Here is a 24,307-nt window from a genome sequence, read left to right as displayed (position 1 = left end):
TCAAATATCCATATATGTACGAGTTTTTTATGGACTCTTAATTCTATTCTGTTGGTTTCCCTGTCTATCTTTGAACAATACAAACTGCCTTAGTTGCTGTAGCTTCATAAGACTCAAAATCAAGGAAAGTAAGTCCTCCTGCTTTGTTTACCTTCCTCTAGGTTTTTTCATTTTTTTCTTTGACTTTTCTACTCCCATAAAAATTTTAGAAACAATTTTTTAATTTCTACCAAAAAAGGAAAAAAAATATTGTTCTCGGCAGGAAGGGTGGTCAAAATTACTTTATTCAACATTACTGGAGGTGAAACTACATTTATTCTATTTTTAAAATTTGATGGAACACCTTGGTAGGCAAGATAGCATGAAAAACACCTCTTATTATAAATATGATACATTTTTAAATCTAAAACTCAGCTGACAAGAAGGGAAGGGAAAAGAAATCTCTGGGGCCAAAAATATTGAGAAACGGCAACCCCCCAAATTAATAAGAATTACAAATAATAGAATCAAATATGGAAGTAGGCAGTTTTGGGAAACACTGGATTTTGAATATAAGATAAGTAGTTTTACTATATTTAAAGAAATAAATGAGAAATTGAAAGTTGGATTAAGTAATGAGATACTATTAAAAATGGCCAAGTAGATTGTAAAAGACCATTTACAATTTGTAGAAATAAAAACAAGAATGAAATTAGAAACTCAATGGATGAGATAAACAGACTAAGCACAAAGAGTGATTTAGAGAGCTGGAAGATAATTTATGAATAAGTTACTAATAAATCAGAACAAGGAGTTAAAAACATGGAGAATCTGAAAGAAATTTGGGACATGGAAGATAGAATAAGAAGGTCAAATATTTGTATAGTCGGAGTTGTTGAAGGAGATTATAGAAAAATAGGAGAGAAGCGATATGTCAAGGGATAATGCTAGAGGTACCATTTCCTCCACAAGCCCAAAGACTTACAAGCAGGTTAGTAGAAGAAAATGTTAATGGAGTATACATGGTGAGTATATTTTCTTTAATTTGGCTGATTGCTGGAAAAATTTTATAATAATAAGTTTAGAAAAACCCTACAAAAGTGAAATGGATAAAGGCAAAAACAGAAACTAACAAAATAAACAACAAAATCAGAGAGGATCAATACAGCTGTAATAGGCTCTTTAAAAAGACTAAAATTTAACAAAACTAATACAAAAGATATGAAAACAAATAAGTAATATTAAGAACGAAAAACAGATAATAATCACAAATACATGAGAGATTACCTAAGAGAATTTTGTGAACAACTCTGTACCAATAAATTTGAAAACTTTTGTGATAGGCAAATTCTCTGGATTAAAAAAAAATCAGAAATTGACTCAAGTAGAATTAGAAAACCTGAATGTTTATGTACCTATTAAAGACACTGAATCAGTAGGAAAATTTGTACTACAAAGGATCATAAGGCCCAAAAAACTTTACAGATAGTTTCTACCAAAAAGAAGAGATAAGTGCAATCTTATATAAACACCTACCAGGAATGGGAGAAGAGAATATTACCCACCTTACTTTATGAGGCTAAAATAATTTGATAAAACAAATAGCAATTACATAAGTAGAAAGCTGTAGGCCAATGTTACTGGTGGATGCAGATTTTAAAATCCCAAAGAAGAGTATGTCTAACCAAATACTCGTACACAAATGTTCATAGAAGCATTTTTTCATAATAGCCAGAAAGGGAAAACAACTCAAATGATCATCGACTGATGAATGTGTGAATAAAATGTAGTATAGTATATAATAAAATGTAGTATAATATTCCATTGTATTATGCAGCCATAAAAAGAAATAAAGTGCTGACACATGAACCTCAGATAGAAGATTGACCACAAGCTTCCAATTTCTCTCCATCCCCAAACACCCTCTAAAATAACAGTAAAGAAATCTGTTAAAGGCATAAACCCACAAAGATATGAAGAATTGGAGAAGAAAATAGCAGTAACATATTGGAAACTGGAATGCAGATAGATATGTAGTAAATGACTTACAAGACCCCTCCCCCCCGCAAAAAAATTAAATCTTAAATGTGGTGGAAGGAAGGCAAGAAGCAACTTGACTTATACTGCAGACTACCCAAAGAGTTCAGGAATTGTCCACAGTAGGTAGTTCTGAAGTAGGGTTGAAGGGAAAGTAAAGGAAGCAGTAATGGTCAAAGGCATCAGGTAAATTCCAAGATCCCTTCCCTCACTCCATGGAGGTGAAACACTGTGACTTTCCATCCCCCATCTCATAGAAAAGTTGAAGTTCAGTCTCTCTGGAGAGAGTAAAACAAAAGGTCTTTGCACTGGGGGATGCTAGACATATTTGACCACGAATACTATACTAACAACAAGGTGATTAAGTAAATGGGCATAATGGATATGAGAACCATTCTCAAGCCCTTTTCCAGAAGATTGACAACCAGACCTTTACAATTGAGTTTGGAGATTAGAAAATATTTCTCTGGGCTATTTGAGCAGCCCAAGTGGCAAAATGTAGTTCCTAAATTGGGGGTTACTCAAGATAACCACCCAATGGGATCACCCTGCAGAAAACTCCAGAGTTGACAAACACCATCCATGTACACAAAGCTTCACGTTAGCTTTTTGGTCTTTCACTCATAAGTATAAGCAATAGTCAGTGATTTCATGTGACATTTCAGGAGAACTCTAGCATGAAAGATTGAAATCAAAACAGATTGGATGAAATAAGAACTATGCCAGAAGGAAAAGCCTTTTTGTTTATTATTTATTGTTTTATTTTTTTGTGACATGGAGTCTCACTCTGTCACCCAGGCTGGAGTGCAGTGGTGCGATCTCAGCTCACTGCAACCTCTGCCTCCCGGGTTCAAGCGATTCTCCTGCCTCAGCCTCCCAAGTAGCTGGGACTACAGGCATGCGCCACTATGCCTGGCTGATTTTTGTATTTTTAGTAGAGACAGAGTTTCACCATGTTGGCCAGGCTGGTCTTGAACTCCTGACCTCAAGTGATCCGCTTACCTCGGCCTCCCAAAGTGCTGGGATTAAAGGCGTGAGCCACTGCGCCCGGCTAGGAAAAGCCTTTTTAAAACTCTATTATTACCAATATTCTCAGAGAGATGAGCTATTACAACCATAAACCAGGAATATCTATTAAGTCAACCAAGCACATTAACAGATTAAAGGAGAAAAATGATATATTATCTTACTAGATGCAGAAAAAGCATTTGATAGAACTCAACATCTATTAATGAAAAAATCTATTAGTAAACAAGGAATAGAGGAATTTTCTTTAACCTCATAACAAATGAAAAATGAATCTTATAGAACCTATAGTAGATATCATACTCATCTCCTAAAGAAACAAAATGAATAAGAATTGGAAAGGAAGGAAGAAGACAAAGAGTGATTATTCATAGATGAAGCAATAACTCAAAGTAATCTGCTTATATGAGTGATAACTCGAAATAATCTACTTAGAAATAATTAGAATTACAAAGTTAGTAAAATAAATAATTACAATTAATAAAAGATATCAGGATTGATGGATATAAAATCAATATACACAATCCAGTTCGATGTCTAGATAATGGTAACAAACAGAAACAAACAAACAGTAACAACAAACTCTAGGTATTTAGGGATAAATCTAACAAAAAATATTGTGGAAAAAATTATTAAAACTGATTGAAAGACATTAAGGAGAATGAAATAAGTGGAAAGTAGACCATGTTCCTGAATAGGAAGACTCAAATACTAAAGACATTATCTTACCAATTCCCTAACAGAGATTTTTGAGGAACTTTGAAGCTGATTCTAAAAGGGTCAAGATCACTCAAGACATTCTGGGGGAAACTAGGTTATCCACGTTGAGTAAAAACAACAACAAAAATGGAATGAATTTTATTTCTATTGCACCACCATATACAATATTAAAATCCTTTCAAGTGAGATTATTGCTTAAACGTGAAGCAAATTATTGCAAAACTTTATAATTTCAGGAAAAATATAGAGAAATAAATTATGACCTCAGCATAGGGAAGGATTCCTTAAACGTACTGTAAGCCATACAGGAAAAGATCAACATATTACATTAAAAGTATTTCTTAGTCAAAGGAAATACCATAAAAAGAAATGAAAAGACAAGAAGCTAGACTGTGATGAGCTGTCTGCAACATACATGATAGCAAATGATTACTCTCCAGGGCAGAGGAAAAAGTACTAAGGGTAAGTAAGAAAAATATACAAATAATTCAATACAAAAATTAACCAGAAACAAGGCAAAAAAAAAAAAAACCCAAAAAACAAAACAAACCCAAACAGGCAATTCACAGAGGAGAAATAAACAAATGACCTTTCAACATATGAACAGGTGCTCATACTAATAAATAATCGGGGGAATGGAAAATCAAACCACAGTAAGATACCATTTTACCTGTCTCAGGTAGGAAAAATGTTAAAAAGTCTGACAATACCAAGTGTTGGCCAGGATGGGAAGCAATAGAAGTTCTTATACACTCCTGGTACACGTGTAGATTGGTTCACTCTGGAAAATAGTTTGGTGATATTTAGTTAAGTTGAAGATGCTCATATCCTATAACCCAGTGATTCTATTCCCAAGTAAATGCCCTAGAATTTCTCCCACAGGTGCATGAATGTCCATGGCAGCATTGCTTACAATAGCCCCCAAACTGGGAGCAACCCAAATATCCTTTGATGGCAGAATGATTAAACAAGTCATGCAATGGAATATCTGACCCAGTGCAAAGGAGTGAAATAGGGCTAATGCTTAGACACAAGTGAATGTGGAGTACCTAATATTGAACACAAAACTGAAGCCACCCAAAATGCATACAATGTGATTCTGTTGATATGACATTCAAAAACAGGCAAAATGAAATAGTCTGTTATTTAAGGATACTTGCATACTCATAAAACTATATTTAAAAGTAAAAGGAGTGGTAAGCACAAAATTCAAGATATGGATTGGTAGCATTTCACTTCTGAAGCTGGGCCCTGATTTTCATCTGTGTTATAACTGTTTGTATTGTGCAAACTACATTTAAGTGCATTTGGGATGCCTTCACGAGAACTTTAATAAGTATAGTTGATCTTGTCAGGGTTTAATCTCTGAAGTATCACAGGCCTGTCAGATTCATGAAGCAAATTCCTTTTTGAGTGAATTTTGGCAAACTGTTCCCATGGTGAATAATGGTATCGTTTCATTGTGAAGGCCACATTGGCTATATTCTGTTTGAAATTACAGTTCTCACTCAGATCTGCAGGCTGATTGACTCAGGTGTCATCAGACTGTTCTGTTACGATCTGACGGCAGCTGCTTGGGTGAAGCCACAACTTGCCCTCCTTCCCTTGAGCAACCCAGATAGACATCATTAACCCGACTCCTGTGATGTTGGTTCCTAGGAGGAGCACCGAACAGCCAGTTCCCTGAGCAGTGGTGCTCTTATGTGGACAAAGAAATTCAGCCTAGATTATTTGGCCCTGGACTTCAATTCAGCATCACCAACTCCCATGCAGGTAGGAAGGGCTTTGCATCTAAGAATTCCCGGGTGATTCCATTTCTGCCTAGACTTTTCTGATTATCAAACCATGCATATTCTCCTTAGAAAGTGTTAAAAATGCAGACATGTATAATGAAGACTATTAAAATCAGCCCTCATCCCGCCTCCCAGAGAGAATGAAATCTTGGTGTATTTCCTTCTAGGGTGTGTTCTTTGTGTGTATATGTATAAATAAATGTGATATTCACACTTCAAAATTTGGACCAAAAAGTTTATAGAAAAATATCTCGAACAGAAATGAGGGTGGGGTAGAGGACCCTCCAGGTGTAAGAACATCCTGTTTAGGGAACGAGTAATAGCCTAGTTTGGTTAGACTTGAGGGAGCAATGGAAAGAACTGTTAAGTTGGAAGTGGAACCCCTCAGTAAGGGGCCTTGAAGGCTAAGTTGGGCAGCTACCCCTTTGGGTAGAATTCTCATCTGAAAAATAGGAATCAGAAATGACAACACTTATGTCAGGGGCTATTGTGAGGATTAATTGAGTTAATATATGTAAGTTATCATATCTGTGAACTAGTATCACCCACTGTACAGCGTAAGGAATGACTGCATGGGAAACAATGGAGGACTTTCCTGCTCTTCTGCTGAGGTAACTCCTACTTGTTTTCTACTTTTAATATCGTTCCAAAAACCTGATATGAGACTGGAGAAAAGCTGGTAAGAAGGGTGGGAGCAATAAGTATAAAAGGAGCATTAGTCAGTTTTGGTAGACTATGCACTCAAAACAACCCCGAAATCTCATCTGCTTTCAACACAAAGGCTCTTTTATTGCAGGCCAGAGCCTTTGTGTTCCAGGTCATCTCCAGTCCAGGGCCGAGGCAAGAGAAGCAGCCCCTGTCTGAAGTGCGCTGGCCTCCTGGCAGGGGAAAAAGAGAGATTGCAGAATCACAGAATACCTCTTTCTCCTTAGGATTGGAACATGTCACTTCCTTTTTGTTATAATTGTTTTGTTTTCTCGAGACAAGATCTCACTGTGTCACTCAGGCTGGAGTGCAGTGGCATGGTCATAGCTCACTGAATGACAGAGTGAGATCTCCTGGGCTCAAGGTATCCTCCCATCTCAGCCTCCCAAGTAGCTGGTACTACAGTTGCACACCATCACCCACAGCTGTTTTTTATTTTTTAATAAAAAATGATCTTGATCTCCTGGGCTCAGGTGATCCTCCTGCCTTGGCCTCTGTATTAGTCCATTCTCACACTGCTATGAAGGAATACCTGAGACTGGGTAATTTATAAAGGAAAGAGGTTTAATTGACTCACAGTTCAGCGTGGCTGGGGAAGCCTCAAGAAACTTACAATCATGGTGGAAGGGGTAGCAAACACGTCCTTTTTCACATGGCGGCAGGAAAGAGAAGTGCAGAGTGAAGTGGCGAAAGCCCCTTATAAAACCATCAGATCTCTTGAGAACTTACTATCATGAGAACAGCATGAGGGTAACTATCCCCATGATTCAATTACCTCCCACAAGGTCCTTCCCAGGGCACATGGAGATTATGGGAACTACAATTCAAGATGCGATTTGAGTAGGGGCACAGCCAAACCACATTCCAGCCTCTCAAAGTGCTGGGATTACAGGCACGTGCCACCATGCCAGGCCATGTCACTTCCACTTACATTATATTGGTCAAAGCAAGTCAAGTGGCTAGAGCAAAGTTGAGGGAAGCAGAAGCACGTGCGTGCACACACAGAAGCACACATACAAAGTATAAAGCTTCCACACAGAGGAAAAGGCAACAAATATTTAACAATGTAATTTAATACAAAAGGGTAAACATTTTTCTGACATTTTAAGTTAGATGTAATAAAAACCTTTTTGTTCTCCTCCTTCAGAAACTTCTCCTTTCAGAAGAACAAAGAGTAGACTATGTCCAAGTGGATGAGCAGAAGACACAGGCTCTCCAGAGCACAAAACAGGAGTGGACAGATGAAAGGCAATCCAAAGTATGAGAGGTGCGGGCTTGTGCCATGTGTGAAACAGGGAAGCTTGGGGCTCAGTTTGAGTTTTTTCTTTTTTTTTTTGTCCACTAAAAACACACTGATGGTCAACACAGGTCAAAATCAAGAGGGAATGTGTAGTTTTCAAGGTCTTGGCCAGAACCTTTAGGAAAGAAGACCTGTTTATACATTGAAGGAAGAAAAGAAGGAAGCAATTGCCTTCCAGAGGGGGCTCTGAGAGAATCTAGCCTCCCCTCTGTCCTATTGGAGCAAAGATTGGAGTGAGTGTTGCCACCAACAGGATTTTATCGTTTGACTCCAATACCTGAAATTCTGACCTCTCTCCTGTGCTTCAATGAGAATGATAAATTATCCTAGCAAAGGGGCCTCTGGAGACCATCTTATTCCAGCCTCTGAAGACAGTTGAGGAGATCAAGCCCAGCGATGGTGGCGTCATTTCAATACCCAAAGAAAGACAAGTGACAGGGGCAATGGATCTCAGGCTCTGAGATAAGTATATCAGATGACACTGGTGGCTCTAAGGATATTGCAATTAAGCAGCTACCTGTAGCCAGGTATTCTGCTGCTCTTGGCCTTTCCCCACGCATCGTCTCATGTCTTCTCCAAAAGACCTTGGAAGATAGGCCTGGAAGAGACTGTTGATGCCACTTTGAAGAAAAGAACACTGAGAACTAGAGGAGGGAATGCTTTGCCCAACATTACTCACAAAGCCAAGACCCAGAGTCCGGCTTAGAGAATAGAGTTGTCCAGGCTGCCAATTGCAAGCTCATTCCTCTACCTCACACTTCCTCTGAGGATTTTGACAAAATGGATTAATTGGGTGAGCCTTGGAGACATGTGGGAAACACCTGCAGACATAAAATGAGTAATCATCTTGTCTCCCTTTCAATAGGGATCTGAACAGGTGTTTTGATACTTGAAAGGTGTGCATGTCAAGTGAGGGTTTCTTTCTGTGATGTTCAACTGGAACTCTCTCATCAGTAGTTACAATTAGAAATACCTACTGATGGTCGGTCTGAAGGCCATTCTCATGGTCACCTATACAGTGTGTTTCCCTGTGAGCTGGCTAACGCTAGCAGAGGAATTTTTACCGCCTTGGGGAAAGCATAGGTTGTCCCTGGTTATCCTATGATGGGCCCAAGCTTTGGAGTGATAGAGAAAAATGACCAGGAAAAAACCTATGAATTCCATTCTTAGATTTCCCAGCCAATTGCTCCCTTCTGCTTGAGAAGTGACTAGGTACTGAGAGTACAAACACTCCCACTTTATAATGAGGGCGTCATGTCACCCCTTCCTTTACAGGTCTTGGGGTCCAGGAGACCCAGAATGAAGGTGTCAGTTGGGCATGAAGTGTTATTTAATGTCCGTTCTTGATCCTTCTGAGCACCTACAGCTGGAAACTAAGCAGATACTGGTCCTGCATTCTGACTGAGATTGTGTCTTCTTTATGAGGATAGATCAAATTGGCAGTCAGGCCCATGATAGTCAGTGCAGTTGGTGCAGTTGTAGACCTTGCTACAAGATTTCAGGGTTTCCAGTCACCCCACAGGTAAGTAAATGCCAAAGCCTTCTTTTTTCAGACCGTACAAGAAGCCATTTTGATTTCCAAAAAAGCAGGTTCTGGTGACATTATTTTCTTCCTTGGACAAAGTGGGGGAAAATTTCTAAGTATTTTAACTGAGTTCGGGGTCCTTAGTGAGCCTGGACAGAGCAGGCAGAGGGCTCCCCACTCCCTAAGCCCCACAGTCAGCTCTGCATCACCACACACAGCCTTCTTCCCCATGTGACTTGCAAAGAGTCTCAGGCAAGAAACCAGGGCTTCAAACTGCCAGTTCCCATGGAGGGTAGTTCCCTCATGTGTGGAGCACTTGTGTTAGGATCACTGATTATCTGACATAGGCTGGTGCAGAAAAAAATTGTAGGCCCAAGTGTCAAGAAGCACGCCAGATTGGAGATAGAAAAGAATAGCTGAAATTATGTCAGTAGTGAAATGTCACTCAATTGACTCACCGAAAAAAGAAAAGAAATCTGTTTCGGCCGGGCGCTGTGGCTCACGCCTGTAATTCCAGCACTTTGGGAGGCCGAGGCGGGCGGATCACAAGGTCAGGAGATCGAGACCATCCTGGCTAACACGGTGAAACCCCGTCTCTACCAAAAATACAAAAAATTAGCCGGGCATGGTGGCAGGCGCCTGTAGTCCCAGCTACTCAGGAGGCTGAGGCAGGAGAATGGCGGGAACCCCGGGGGGCGGAGCCTGCAGTGAGCCGTGATCGCGCCACTGCACTCCAGCCTGGGCGACAGCGAGACTCTGTCTCAAAAAAAAAAAAAAAAAGAAATCTGTTTCTACAAAACATTTCCCGAAACATATTTATAGCATGAAGAAATACACACATGGGTAGTGTGACCTGTTTGGATGTGATTACTTAAAAATGGAATGCTCTGAATAGGCACTCTCTACATTAAAGGTATGGAAGGCGATAGGGGTCAGAATTTTAAAAATTTAATTTTGAAAAAGGTGACTCACCCCTCATTTCCAGAGTGTATGCAATTATGTCCTGCTTTGATAAAACTGCTAGAGGATGGCTATGCAAAAGCATAACAATTCAAGGAAACAAAGTACAGGTAGTTTTTGAGCTGACAGCAGCAAAGGCACCATAAGTCAAAATAATTGGTTTTGGTGGAGATGATCGATGTGTGTATGTGTGAGAGAGAGCTATGTTTCTGACCAAGGGCCCGATGTTTGTTACAGAAATGATCCCAGAGACCTACAAGATGTGGGAATCAGCATAACAGGGCAATGCAGCAATTAACCCCACATTGTTTTCTGTAGTTCCTTTTTGTTTCATTTTCTTCTGTCTCATCTCGTTAGAAAATTCCTCCCAGTCAGGGGTCGTCCAGTGCAGGACGGGGGACCCAAGGGTCTCAAGCCTGAAAGTCCAGAAGGTGACAAACCCAGGAGTACTGGGAGTTAAGCTTTCCTTGGGGAGGGAAGAGCCTTGATGTCCAGCACACATCAGGAAGAGCCTGGCTATAAACGCACGAAGCGACCTACCCACTGTAGAGTCCACTTCACAGAATCAGCCGAATCATGACCTTTAAAAGTTCCGAGTTGAAACTGAAGGCTCTCCTCAGACCTGGCTTTTTCCTCAGTCCCTTTTCATACCATCTCTGCACCCACAATCACACTGATTTTTCAAATTCATTTTGTTTTTGCTGTTTCATTTCTGGCATTAATAAAGTCTTATAAGGAGAAATCGTGACTTAAGTTCTTTTTTATTTAAGTGATGACATCCAATATAAATAAGGAACATGTTTTGAAAGCGGAATATTTGAAAATGGACTTCATAACCACTTTTACGTTGAAGTACAACAAACTTAACCTGACTCACGTGCATGTTGTTTCACTGCAAACAGTTGAGCAGGTGTCTGTAATCAGTACTGCTTCGGCTCAGCCAAACCATATCTTGTCATTTTCTTTATTTCTTCGTTGGAAACTCGCTTTGATAATTGACACTAAAATCAACTGCTCTTCTTGACACCATAACATGACCTTCATGATTACTTGCATGAGAAGGCAACTGCCCTACGCCTGCCTGTCCCCAGCAGGCGTCTCTTTTGCCACCACCTCCCTTTTCTCCATAGCTGAGTCTCCCAGGTGCCCTGGGTGCTGGGTCAGTGGCATCTCGAGGCCGTGAAACAAGGAAGGGACAAACAAAGTGGGGGGGGAGGGTGGGCTCAGGATTGGGGGAAACAGGCCAAAGGCATAGAGAGAACAGGCCTGGGGGATCCTGGGGCCTAGAGAAAGGACAAAAAGCCACATTAAATCCCTCACCCCTGGAGAAGTATGAGGCCAATCATGAACACTTTTTCCCTACACACACACTCTAGACCCTCACATACATGGACACTTCATCTATAACAGAGTGGGCGCTGGAGCGCCTCAGGGACTGGACGGCTGTGCAGGGTGATCAGGTGGACAAAATGATCCAGATGGACAAAAATGAACCTTGACCCCACTCTGCCGCCACACATAAACACAGATTCCAAGCAGACCTCAGTGGGAAAGGCGGAACAATAAACTCTATGTGTTCCCTCTGCTTTAGAGGAGCCGTTTTGCTTCTAAGCACTGTTGTTTGGTCTTTGTTTCATGGTCAAAAACCTCTATTTTACTTAGTTTTAACCTTTGTTTGCCTTTATGTAAAAGAACAAAACCTAGTTGTTTTATATTTGTGTTTGTTTGAAATTTCAACTTCTTGTTCTTCAATTTGAGGCTTTTAATTCATTTTCATACTCTATGGTGATAGAAGTCAGAATAATGGTTACCTCTATTGGGGAGATTATTATTGATCATAAAAGGTCATAGGAGAACTTTCTGGAATGATGGATATATGCATATGTAAAAATTTATCAATCTGTAAATTTAATATTTGTACATTTTGCTGCGTGTAAACTATACCTCAACAAACCAGTTAGCATGGAGGGGGAAGAAAAAGACTCCAGGGGCATTAGAAAGTTAATGTAAGAAACACAACTGTAAAAAGTATTAGAAAAAGCTACAGAAAAACTTGTATTATCTTGGTTGTGGAAGATCTTTAGCAGCAAGGCACAAAAGACAAAAGCAAGAAAAGAAATATTTATTCCATTGACAATTCCATTCAGTTTAACAAATATTTAATGATCACCTGCTACATAAGAGGTATTCTTATTGGTGCTGGGTATATAAGAGCGAGTGAAACAAAAATGTCTTTCCTTAAGCTCATATTCTGGCAGGATGTGGTGGGCAGTGTTGGTGCCCTGCCCAAGTCCTCTGGCACCCCTTTCTCTGATTCGACGTGCTCTTCCTTCTGAAGCCTACACCCCTGGAGCTCCTTCTCAGAGGATAGCCCCTCAGCTCCTGGAGCTGCTTTACCTGCATGAGCAGAGAGCTGGAAATGGCTTGGAATTCACTCTCCCTACCCTGTGGAATCTTTCCTCCCTCTGGGATTGCACCCTTGCTTGGATTCTTCCACTTCTTTGTCCCGCTTCCCCCACTAGGAGTTCTCAGCCTTTGGCCGACCCAATTTTCATACATTGCCTTCTTGAAAAATGGTCGCAACAATATTTTCTGTCTTGCTTGCTCTTTCAGCATCTAGCCACTCCCCATTAAGAGATGGAGTCTAGCCGGGCGCGGTGGCTCACGCCTGTAATCCCAGCACTTTGGGAGGCCGAGGCGGGCGGATCACAAGGTCAGGAGATCGAGATCATCCTGGCTAACACGGTGAAACCCTGTCTCTACTAAAAATACAAAAAATTAGCCGGGCGAGGTGGCAGGCGCCTGTAGCCCCAGCTACGCGGGAGGCTGAGGCAGGAGAATGGCGTGAACCCGGGAGGCAGAGCTTGCAGTGAGCCGAGATCACGCCACTGCACTCCAGCCTGGGTGAAAGAGCAAGACTCTGTCTCAAAAAAAAAAAAAAAAAAAGAGAGATGGAGTCTATGTCCCATCCGGTAGAACTTGGGTAGTGGTGCCTTGGCCAATGGCAGAGGGGACTTTGACTTCTGAGGCCAGGTCATACAAGATGATACATCTTCCACCTGGTTCTCTCTCTGTCTCTCTCTCCGTCTCTCTCTCTATCTCTTTCTCTGTCTCTCTCTCTCTCTATATATATATACACATATATATACACATATATATACACATATATATATATACACATATATATATACACATATATATACACATATATATATACACATATATATACACATATATACACGTATATATACACACACATATATACACACATATATACATATATACATGCATATATACATATATATACATATATACATATATATGTATATATATATATATATATATATACACATCCTTGGGATCCAGCCATTATGCTGTGAGGAAGCACAGGCCACATGGAAAGGAACCAAGTTGCTTGGCCCTCAGACTCTTCTGAGTGTTACCAGCTGGCAGCCAGCACAAAATTGCCCCCTCCCTGTGTAACACATCTTGGAAGCAGATTCCTCCAGCCTTTGGTTTAGCCACCCTAGCTGCTGCCACATGGAGCAGACATGAGCCTTACTCCCGGTGGCTGCCCAAACTGGTTTGTTACGTCCCAACACTTACTAGACCACCAACCGAAGACAGGTGAGACAGGAAATACAAAACAAATTTGTACATTATACTGTATTTTAGAAGGTGGCAAGTAGTATGGGCTAAAAGAAAACGGCAGTGAATTGGTTGCACATTGGTCTGTGAGGGGGGCAGTTGCATGATGAAGTAGAGTGAGATGAAAATTGAGAAGATTTAAAGGAGATAAAGGAGCCAGCCACTAGCTAGATTTGAGAGAGCACCAAAGGCAGAGAGAGCAGAGTGTGCAAAAGCCCTCAATCAGCAGAAACCCTGGAATGTTGAAGGCACAGCTGCAACACCAGGCTGGCTGGTAAGGAGTTTGCAAGAGAGAGTATAGCAGAGAAGGTGGAGAGGTAATGGATGATTCACAGATTACAGTGTAAGGCCTTACTGGTCCTTATAAGGATTTTAGCTTATCTTCTGAGTGACAGGGAAGTCAGTGAAGGGAATTGAGTAGGGGAGACATGTGATTGGACTTAATGACGTGAAAGGATCACTGTAGATAATACACTATAAGAAGGTTAAGATTAGAATAGGGAGACCAGGTAGGAGGTTATTACACTCAGATAGGCAAGAGGTGGTTGTAGCTCAGACCAGAGTGGCAGCAGTGGAAGTGGTGCGATGTGGTTGCATCTTGGATAGCTTAGACAGAATGACAGAATTTGCAGACGGATTGGATGTGGGTGATGAGAGGAAGAGAGGAGTCAAGCAACTGGATGGGGGTATTTTCTTGGATTTCCAAGCAGATCATTATTTTTAGTATATGCAAAAGCTATAGAGTCCAATAGTTGGGTTCATTTCCTAGGGACTCATGACATTGTGCAACCTCCCTATGCCTCAGTTTGAGTGCGTGTGTGTGTGTGAGAGAGAGAGCCCACTCACATGCACATACCCCTTGAGGTTTTCCAACTGCAAAATGAGGGTTGTAACAGCCCCTAATATACCTAGAGATTATTGAGTCACGGTTGTTGTTAGATGACATAAAAGAGGTGATACATCTATAACAAGATCTGACCCACTAAATATTACCACTTGCTATTTTTAATGGAAGTTAGATATTATTTTAAATGCTTTGCATGTTATAGCTGATGAAATCCTCACTATGTGGCAGATATTATCAAGGTCAGCTTTATTGACAGGTGAATTTAAGGATCTGCTGACAGATGGTATAAGGGATGTGTGGCCAAGAGAAAAGTCTAAGAATTCAGCATATTATTTTTGATCTGAGCAACTGTCATTAATCACTGTGTAGAAGAGTTGGAAGTGGGGAAAGATTAGAGGTTCAGTTCTGGAGTGTGAATTTTCTCTCTCAAGCAATTGCAGATGTCAGGATAGGCAATTGGATCTATGAGTGTGGAGTGTGTCTTGGAGTCTAGAGACATAAATTATATATACACACACACACCCATGTTCACATTTAACATAATATCTAACTTCCATTATAAATAACAAGTGGTAATATTTAGTGGGTCAGAGCCTGTGTATAATTTATGTCTCAACATGAGTCAATACGCACACATACACACACACAATTTATCCATGGGATTAGACCAGGATATCAAGAGAATGACTGTGGAAGTGAACATGCCCTCCTCAGCTCCGATGTAATTGCCTTTAAAAACAAACAGGTGGGCCGGGCGCGGTGGCTCACGCTTGTAATCCCAGCACTTTGGGAGGCCGAGGCGGGCGGATCACAAGGTCAGGAGATCGAGACCATGGTGAAACCCCGTCTCTACTAAAAAATACAAAAAAATTAGCCGGGCGTGGTGGCGGGCGCCTGTAGTCCCAGCTACTCAGAGAAGCTGAGGCAGGAGAATGGCGTGAACCCAGGAGGCGGAGCTTGCAGTGAGCCGAGATTGCGCCACTGCACTCCAGCCTGGGCGACAGAGTGAGACTCCATCTCAAAAAAAAAAAAAAAAAAAACAGGTGAAACAATTCCCTGTAGTTCCCATCTGTCCCTCTGTCAAGACACATACACACATACACATACTCACATTGCAACCTACTACATGGATTTCATTCCCTTTCGCCTCCCAGGTGTCTCCATCAACAGTTTGAGAAGCCCTACCCTAGCTAATAGAGACGCAAATAGCAGACTCAATAAATTTATGGCCAGATGTTTTCTCTTAGGTGTCACAGATACAGTGGACTCTGCAGCAGGACCATGAACTGCTTTATCTGTGTTTCAGAGGACAAAGCCCAAAAGTTCTCAATTCCATGAGAGCAGCAAAGCCTCACACACTCTGTCCACTGACTGCAAGTGTGCCCAATAGATATAAAGTGTCCAGAGGAAACTGGTTAACACACATCTCAGTGAATATCGATTTCCTTTATTGAGAGAATGATTCGTGTCTTCAAATAATACAAATTAAATTCCTACTAAAAATGCTTTTCTGTCCTAGTAGACAAATTAGACATTTTGCCTGTAGGAATGGTGACCTCACCACCATTGATTATTTGGGTATGTGTTCTACACGTTTTTACTAATGTTAAACGCATTTGGTAGATTAAACTCCAGCATTACCTCATATTGCATAATAATTTAGCGTTCATATTCATTTCGTCCTTGCCCTGCGTTCTTCTCATGTACCAAAAGTAAGACAAATGGGTGGGGGATGGGGCAGTAGGCCAGCAGTACTAGAGCAAGAGAACCATGATGCCTTTTGTTCCTATCGACCAGGGTGATGCTTGATGAAATGGCTTTTTACCAGTTCACATGTTCCCTCTATAGCACCTTCTGCTTAGAACTGAGGCCTCGAAACTGAGCACGGCAATCATCTCAGTACCAATATTATAACTCCCAGCTGTGTCCTTTGCCCTCTGTCGCTGTCCAGGCATCGAGCTTGCATCACCCCCTGTGAAACAATTTGACACGGGCCTTGAAGAATGACTAGGCTTTGAATTCCAAGCCGGATGATTTTTGTAAGCCAGAAAATGGTTTCTGAAAGATGTGGTTTGTTTAGGAAACAGCGAGTAGACCATTTGGTTAGACTTGAGGAATCTTAACAGACAACAGTCTGAAACACAGCCAGCATATCCCTATGGGTATTCCAGGACTTTCCAGGGGCCACACAGGCACGGATATTCCCTTCCAGGCTGTTGAGTTGCAACTGTAGTTTTTGATAAATTTGAGCTGACTTAGGATGACCTGGCAACTCCTGACTTCTCTTTTTCCACCTCTCTCACGCTCACCTTTTTCTGGCGAGAGAAAGAAAGGGGTAACTTTCATCCATTCACTAGGAGGCATTGCTGGAGACGCAAATCCTGTAAGGCATGGGGAGGGTTGGCTGAACAAGAGGTGAGTGAGAATGCATTAAGTCCCCAGACGGGAAAGTAGTGGGGGTTAGGCAAGAACCGTTGAAGGGAGTCAACAAGGCAGCAGAAGAGGAAGCCCCAGGCCACGGTTCCCCCTCAGAGACGCTGACTTAACAACCATTTGCATCTGTTAGAACTCCAGGAATCAGCTCAGAGCTTGCAGCACACAGGCCAGTGGGAGCCAAGAAGAGCTGCACAGAAGCAGGTAGGAGAGTTCCTTGCATTTTGCCTGCCTATCTCCTCTGCCTCCCCAGCGCCACGTGGTGGAATCCGGAGAAAAACTCCCGACTCGAGGCTTACCCCTCGGGAAGGAAAAAGAAGAGTAGAACTTGCATCCCACAGTCAGCCCGGGGGCTGGCCAGTTGCTGCCTCACCTGCCTGGGTGGGAGCTCTGCCTCATGCACAGCAGCTCCAGAGAGCCTGCAGTACCGCAGATAAACGCCAGGTGGAGCAAGACAGCTGGGCTCCTGAGAAGAATCGGGGCTGATCTCTAACTGGAAAATCACACACGCAAGACCAGAGAAGGGCCCTGGTGCCCTCTTGGTGGGAATCTCAAATCCTGTAGCTGCTATGGAAAACAGCATGGAGGGTCCTCAGTGAGTTAAAAATAGAACTGCCCTAGGATCCAGCAATTCCACTGCTGGATATGGTCCCAGAAGAACGGAAAGCAGGGTCTCGAAGTGGTATTCAACATCCCAGTTCACTGCAGCATTATTCACAATAGCCAAGAGGTGGAAGCGACCCAAGTGCCCATCAGCAGATGAATGCATAAACCAAGTGTGGTCCATCCACACCATGAAATATTATTTGGACTTAAGGGAATCCTGTCACGTGCTACAACATGGATGAATCTTGAGTACATTAAGCAAAGTGAACCAGTCACAGCTAGGCAAATACTGTATGATCCTTCTTACGTGAGGTCCCTAGAGTAGTCAGATTCACAGAGACAGAAAGTAGAAGGGTGATTACCAGAGGCTGGGAGTAGGCTGCAATAGGAAGTTGTTTAATGTGCATAGAGTTTCTGTTTGGAGAATGTTCTGGAGATCTTTTGCACAACAATGTGATTATAGGGATCTTATACAACTTTGGGACACATACTAAGAATGTATTTATATGAATATAACCCAAAGAAAGCTTAACGCTACTTTGTATTTGACAATATTTCTTACATGGCTTCAATAGACCAAATATGTCTCTTTTGGACTTCAGAGTATCTCATATCCAAAAGGGTTGACCAGGTCAAAAAAGGACTTAATTTAGAATTTTTACTTTGGAATGTTTGTTACATATCAAAGATTTAACCACTTGATATTACAAAATAGAATCCCGGATTACTATATGTCATTTATTTAGACAAAATGGTAACTCAAAAATTTTAAAAAGGCAAAAATCTTTACTTGTTGGTAGAGGAAAGACTTGGCTTTCTAAACAAGACCCAATAAAGGTAGCATGAGGCCAACTAAATCTGTCTTTTCTTTCCTCTTTTTTCTGTCATTTATTCAAAAGGAAAACAAAAATCTTTCATTATCTTTTAATAGTACATGAAAATCTTGTTCAACACAGAAGCCAAATTTCACCTTTGAATTAGTGTACCATCTATTAATGTTAAACACATTTTTTTTTTTAGACAGGGTCTCACTCTGTCACCTAGGCTGGAGTGCAATGACGTGATCATGGTTCACTGCAGCCTCAACTTCCCAGGCTCAGGTGATCCTCCCACCTCAGCCTCCTGAGTAACTAGGAATACAGGTGCTGGCCACCAAGCCCAGCTAATTAAAAAAAAAAATTTTTTTTTGTAGAGATGGGGTTTTGCCATGTTACGCAGCCTGTTGTTGAACTCCTGGGCTAAGGCAATCCGCCCACCTTGGCCTCCCAATGTGCTGGGATTACAGGCATAAGCCACCAGGACTGGCCTTTAACCCAATTCTTAATAAAACCTTATAAACAAATCTATCCAATCTCAATTCGTTTGACCATAAGGTAAGATTTCCATAAAGTTTTATAACCCTTTACAATTTTTGTTAAAGAAAAGATGAATGCTGTAAGAAAACCAGATAATTTGGCTCAGATTCTGGCCCTGCATCAATGTGCTTTATTTTGATATTTAATTTATACGAAAACTAAATAATCCCCTTCAAATTTCAGCCAGCTTGCTCACACCTGTAGAACTTCCTTTACAAGATCAATCTTTCACAAATCTTTTACAACATGTTTAAACTTTCAGTATTGTCTTATTCTTCCTGCTTAGGACAATGCTTCAAAACCTTTGAACTAGCCAAAATTGCCTTCCCTTGAACAAAAACTATATATCCATGCCTTCTTATAACCTTTTGTCAGAAACACATTCCACTTTCCTTATCCGCTTTGCATGTAAAACTGTTTCTTCAGTAGTCTCAATTATATATATTACAGTGTTAATTCTCAGCAACTTTTATTTTTGGTGAAAAACCTGGTAAGTAAGCAATTGTAACCATGTATCTGCTTGCAGAGCCCAGGACCAGGACAAACAGGGCTTTAGACAATGTCAGGGAAGTCAAACAATTATTAAAACTCATAGAAGCAAGTTATAACCTTAAAGCATCTAGCAAACAGTATCTGACCTGCCTAAATTAGACCGAATGTCTAAATTTTGAAGATGTTTTTATTAGTTTTTATTTACTTTACCAATAATCTTTAAGCAGTCTTTATTTCTCAAAGATTATTGGAGTCGGATGACCTAAAGGCATTAAAGTTTCTACTTTTCTGACAATATGATTGATTTAACACTTATTATATCTTAAGCCAATTAATTAGAGCTCTTTTATAAATTTTGGTAGCAAAACTGATAGAAGCAAGTTATAACCTTAAAGCAATTGTCTAAGTCTTTTGTCAATTCTTTAACTCAATTGTTTATCATTTTGCTTGAGTTTTAGGAGTTTGTTGTATATTACGAGCTGAGTTTTAGGAGTGTGTTGTATACTACGGATACTAAACCCTTATCAGATACATGACTGGCAAATATTTTCTCACTTTCTTCAGCTTGTCTTTTCACTTTTGTGTTGAGGCTTAATATTACCATGCTGACCCGGCATCCATTTCATTGTCTTGACATGAGTCCCCAGATGAGACACAATGCCCTTGGTTAATAGCCTAAGCCCAGTTCCCAACTGCTGCCCTTCGATTCCACTTTCCTTCCCCTAAAAGCCATCTCACCAGTACACACACACGCACCCAGCTGCCTGACCAAATGTAAAGTTAGATTAGATCCATGTGGTGGGAGCCCCTTTTTGAGGGCATTTGCTTCAAATGCTCCAATCTTCTCACCCCCTACTGTGATGCTCTGACCACCTCCCTGGACCCAAATAAAGACAAGTGCCCCAGGTCCACATGTTGAATGACCTCCGTGTAGCCTCCATAACCTGTGAGTAATAGAAGTTCTTTGTTTCCGTCTTCTGGCTCTTCTAATCACTGAAGGAGTACTCTCCATTTTCAAGGAACTAAATTAAAATAACTTTCTTGATAATGTTCTTGAATGCACAAAAGTTTTTCACTCTGATGAAGTCCAGTTTAACTATCTTTTCTCTGGCTGCATGTACTTTTGGTTTCATATCTAAGAAGCTATTGCCAAATCCAAGGTCATGTAGATTCACCCTGTGGTTTCTTTGAAGAGTTTTATGGTTTTAGCTCTTACATTTAGGTTGCTGATCGATTTTGCGCTAATTTTTACTTACTGTGTTACATGGGGGTTCAACATCATTCTTTTGCATGAGTAATTCCACTTGTTCCAGCACTGTTTGTTGAAGAGACTGCTGGATTGGCACTCTCGTCAAAAATTATTTAAACAGGGATCACATCAAGTTAAAACAATCCACAAAGTGAAGAGACAACCCACAGAATGGGACAAAGTATTTGCAAACTACCCGTCTGATAAGGGATTAATGACCAGAATACATAAGGAACTCAAACAACGCTGTAGGGAAAAAAAGTCTAATAATTCAAGTAAAAAAGAGGCCAAAGAAGCAAAGGAACAGGAAGGGTATAGGGACGGTTGCAGGGGGGATGGGGCAACCAGAGACAGGATGGAGATTTAAGGATCCCTGTGATTCCCGAGATGACTCTGAGAGCATCAGCTGGGGAACCGGATGAAAATTCACAGCAGATGTGCATTGTTTGGAAGGAGGCGAGGAGCCAGAAACGGCCACTCGATCTGTTCTTTGGTGCCTGACACACGGTGTGCTCCATAAGAGGGACATCCTCATCCCCCTATTTAAAAAAAATTTTTTAAGTATAATAATAATAAAATTTTTTTAAAAAGTGAAAGAACTCAAAAAAAATATTTTTTTTTTGAGACAGCATCTCCTCTGTTGCTCAGGCTGGACTACAAGCACGGCGTACATTGCCTGGCTAATGTTTTCTGTTTTTAGCAGAGACGAGGTATCACCATGTTGTCCAGGCTGGTCTCAAACTTCTGGGCTCAAGCAGTTCTCCCGCCTTGGCCTCCCAAAATGCAGGATTACAGGTATGAGCCACCTCAGGGAGCCAGAATTTCTTTCTTAAATGTTTGATTCATTAACCAATAGAGCATCCAGCCTGGAGTTTTCTATGTGGCAAGGTTTTTAATTATGAATTTATATGGGTAATTGATATAAAACTCCTTTTTTTCTTGTGTCAGTTTTAGTAATATGTGTCTTTCAATGAAATTATACGTTTCATCTAAGTCACTGAATTTATAGTCACAGAGCTGTTAATAGCATTCTTTTTTTTTTTTTTTTTTTTTTTGAGACAGAGTCTCGCTGTGTCACCCAGGCTGGAGTGCAGTGGCGCTATCTCGGCTCACTGCAAGCTCCACCTCCCAGGTTCATGCCATTCTCCTGCCTCAGCTTCCTGAGTAGCTGGGACTACAGGCTCCCGCCACCATGCCCGGCTAATTTTTTTGTATTTTTGGTAGAGATGGGGTTTCACCGTGTTCGCCAGGATGGTCTCGATCTCCTGACCTCGTGATCCGCCCGTCTCAGCCTCCCAAAGTGCTGGGATTACAGGCGTGAGCCACTGCGCCCGGCCAATAGCATTCTTTACTAGCCTTTGACTTGTTCCACTGGTGTCTGCTTTGTGATTTATTAGGTCCTCCTTCTGCTTGTCTGGGGCTAACTTTCTCTTTTCCTCTAGGGTCTTAAGAGGAAAAGCTGAGATGATTGGGCCAGGAGGGAATGGGCACGGGGAGTGGGGCACCTCGAGTCCACAGTCCAGACCACTGTCGGGAGGGGCCGCACCCTAGCCATGGAGAGGAGGAGGAGAAAGTGCTGTCGCTGGAGGGGCATTTGGGGCTGAGGAGAAGCCAGTGGGTTTGTACAGGTGCTGTTGGGGAGGACGGAGGGGTGAGGTGTGTGGGAGGGAAGAGCCCAGCTGGAAGTGGGGGCTTTGCACGGGAGGAGCTTCTCCCCTGTACAGAGCCCAGCTCCAGGGGATCCCTTCTCCCCCAGATTCTCACGCTCTGGACCGAGATGCCTCTTGGCGACAGAAGCTGGAAGATCATCAGCCTCGTGCCCAGCGAAAGCTACGGGTGGTGGAATCGGTGAGGAGGGGGCTTCTCAGTCTTGAGCCATCCTCCTGTCCTGGGGAGTGGCTGGCTCAAGCCTGGGTCCCCGGGCTGAGCCCTGAATTGGGTGTCGCGGGGCAGATCACCCTGGCCAGGATGTCTCCAGCACACCTGGGTCCTGAAAGGAGAGGGAGTGGCAGACAGTACCAGGCAGAAGGCAGGGGAGGCAGGATGTGGTATTAAAGAGGCTGGCCAGAAAAGCCTCTCTGAGAGGGTGACAATTGTGTGCAATGCTGTATTTAAAATGTATTTCTTGGGTAGAAATTGGGATCATGGCAGATGGTAGGCGGGACTAGATTGCAGCTCTGAATAGACCCTCCTCTCCTGAACACACCCCCCACCCCACCACTGGAGAAACTTCCAGTTAGAGAGCCCAGCCGAGTGAAATACAGGGATAGAGGAAGTAGCAGAAAGCAGGCAAGGTGAGAGCCGATGGCTGGAGTGTGGGCTGGATGGGATGGGTCAAGCGATAGGGAGGGGACCCGGGTGATGCTGAAGGGGGCAGGGTGGGGAAGGCCTTGGAAGGGCACACAGGAGTCAGCTTGGGGTGCCACAGAGGAAAGTGGGGAATCAAGGTAGCTGGGTGGGGTTGCTGCAGAACCTGGGCCAGCGTGTGAGGAGACAGCCTGAGGGGATGAGACGGGCACCGGCCGAGTCCTAGGAGATGGCTCCTTAACCGGGTCCCCACCAGCCGCATCAGGATGCCTTTCTCATCGCCCATGGAATACACAGAATAAAATGGGATGGAGGACATTTATTAATGATAAAGGGTTCAATTCACGAAGAAGACACAATAAATATGTGTGTACTGAATATAACAGAGCTTCAAAATACATGAAGTTAAAGTCATAGAAGAAAAGGAGGAATACATAAACCCACAGAGGTGAATATTTTCACACTCCTCTTTTAGTAACTGATAGAACAATATTTTAGAAAATCAGATATAGAAAAGCAAATTAGACTGTGCACAGTAGCTCATGCCTGTAATCCCAGTACTTTGGGAGGCTGAGGTGGAAGAATTGCTTCAGGCCAGGAATTTGAGACCAGCTGGGAAACATAGTGAGACCCTGTCTCTACAAAAATAAAAATACAACAAATTAGCCTGGCATGGGGCACACACCTGTAATCCTAGCTACTTGGGAGGATGAGGCAGGAGGATAACTTGAGCCCAGGAGTTTGAGAATACAGTGAGCTATGATCATGCCACTGCACTGTAGCCTGGGTATTAGAATGAGCCCGTCTTTAAAAAAATGAAAAGAAAACAAGAAACAAGAATGAATTATAGTCTAAATATAGGAATGATCTCAGCCATGTAGAAGAATAGGAGTTCTCCAGCTTTACTCTCCCAAACAGAAATCCAACCAGTAACTATCAAAAGGCAAGACTACCATTGTGAGCACCACAGAACTCAGAAGTGAATGTGAGACACCCCTTTGAACTACAGAATCTAGAAAGCCCACAATCAGATGGTAAGAAGAACAATTCTTTCTGACCTTGCTGCCCTTCCTCCAGGCTGGCACAGTACCGCACACATAATTTTTCTGAGCTCATAGTTTCTACTGTGGGAGCAGTGAGTTGGAGGCTGACATTTGTCTTCCCCACCATTCTGAACCCCTTTCAGGAGGCTCAGTCTTGCCACATACTTCAGGGAACACTGGGAGTGCCAGCAGGGCTGGACACGTGGGGTAAGTTGGAGATGGAGGATAGGGGTGGAGCTTACAGTGACAAGGGAACAGATTTTGGTGGTTGCTCTGCATTCT

General features: G+C 42.0%; 1 protein-coding gene across 7 annotated transcripts in view; it reads left to right on the top strand.

Annotated features, from left to right (window-relative positions):
* Positions 1-10,781, top strand: part of GAB3 (GRB2 associated binding protein 3) — a 73,034-nt gene extending 62,253 nt beyond the window's left edge. For 4 of the 7 annotated variants that reach the window (XM_055268070.2, XM_055268066.2, XM_055268065.2 and 1 more), the window contains 2 exons: positions 5,422-5,535; positions 7,408-10,781. In XM_055268070.2, coding sequence (XP_055124045.1) covers positions 5,422-5,535; positions 7,408-7,524 — 231 coding nt within the window. In that variant the 3' untranslated portion in view covers positions 7,525-10,781. Of the gene's footprint in view, positions 1-5,421; positions 5,536-7,207; positions 7,211-7,407 lie in introns of all 7 variants that reach the window. The other 3 variants (XM_055268068.2, XM_055268067.2, XM_055268069.2) reach the window with 2 other exon arrangements.
* The last annotated feature ends 13,526 nt before the right edge of the window (positions 10,782-24,307 follow it).

This window comes from Symphalangus syndactylus, chromosome X (genome assembly GCF_028878055.3).
Source record: "Symphalangus syndactylus isolate Jambi chromosome X, NHGRI_mSymSyn1-v2.1_pri, whole genome shotgun sequence".
Classification (NCBI taxonomy): domain Eukaryota; kingdom Metazoa; phylum Chordata; class Mammalia; order Primates; family Hylobatidae; genus Symphalangus; species Symphalangus syndactylus.
The sequence above is the reverse complement of the archived record's forward strand: the minus strand, read 5'-3'. Positions and strand labels throughout refer to the sequence as shown.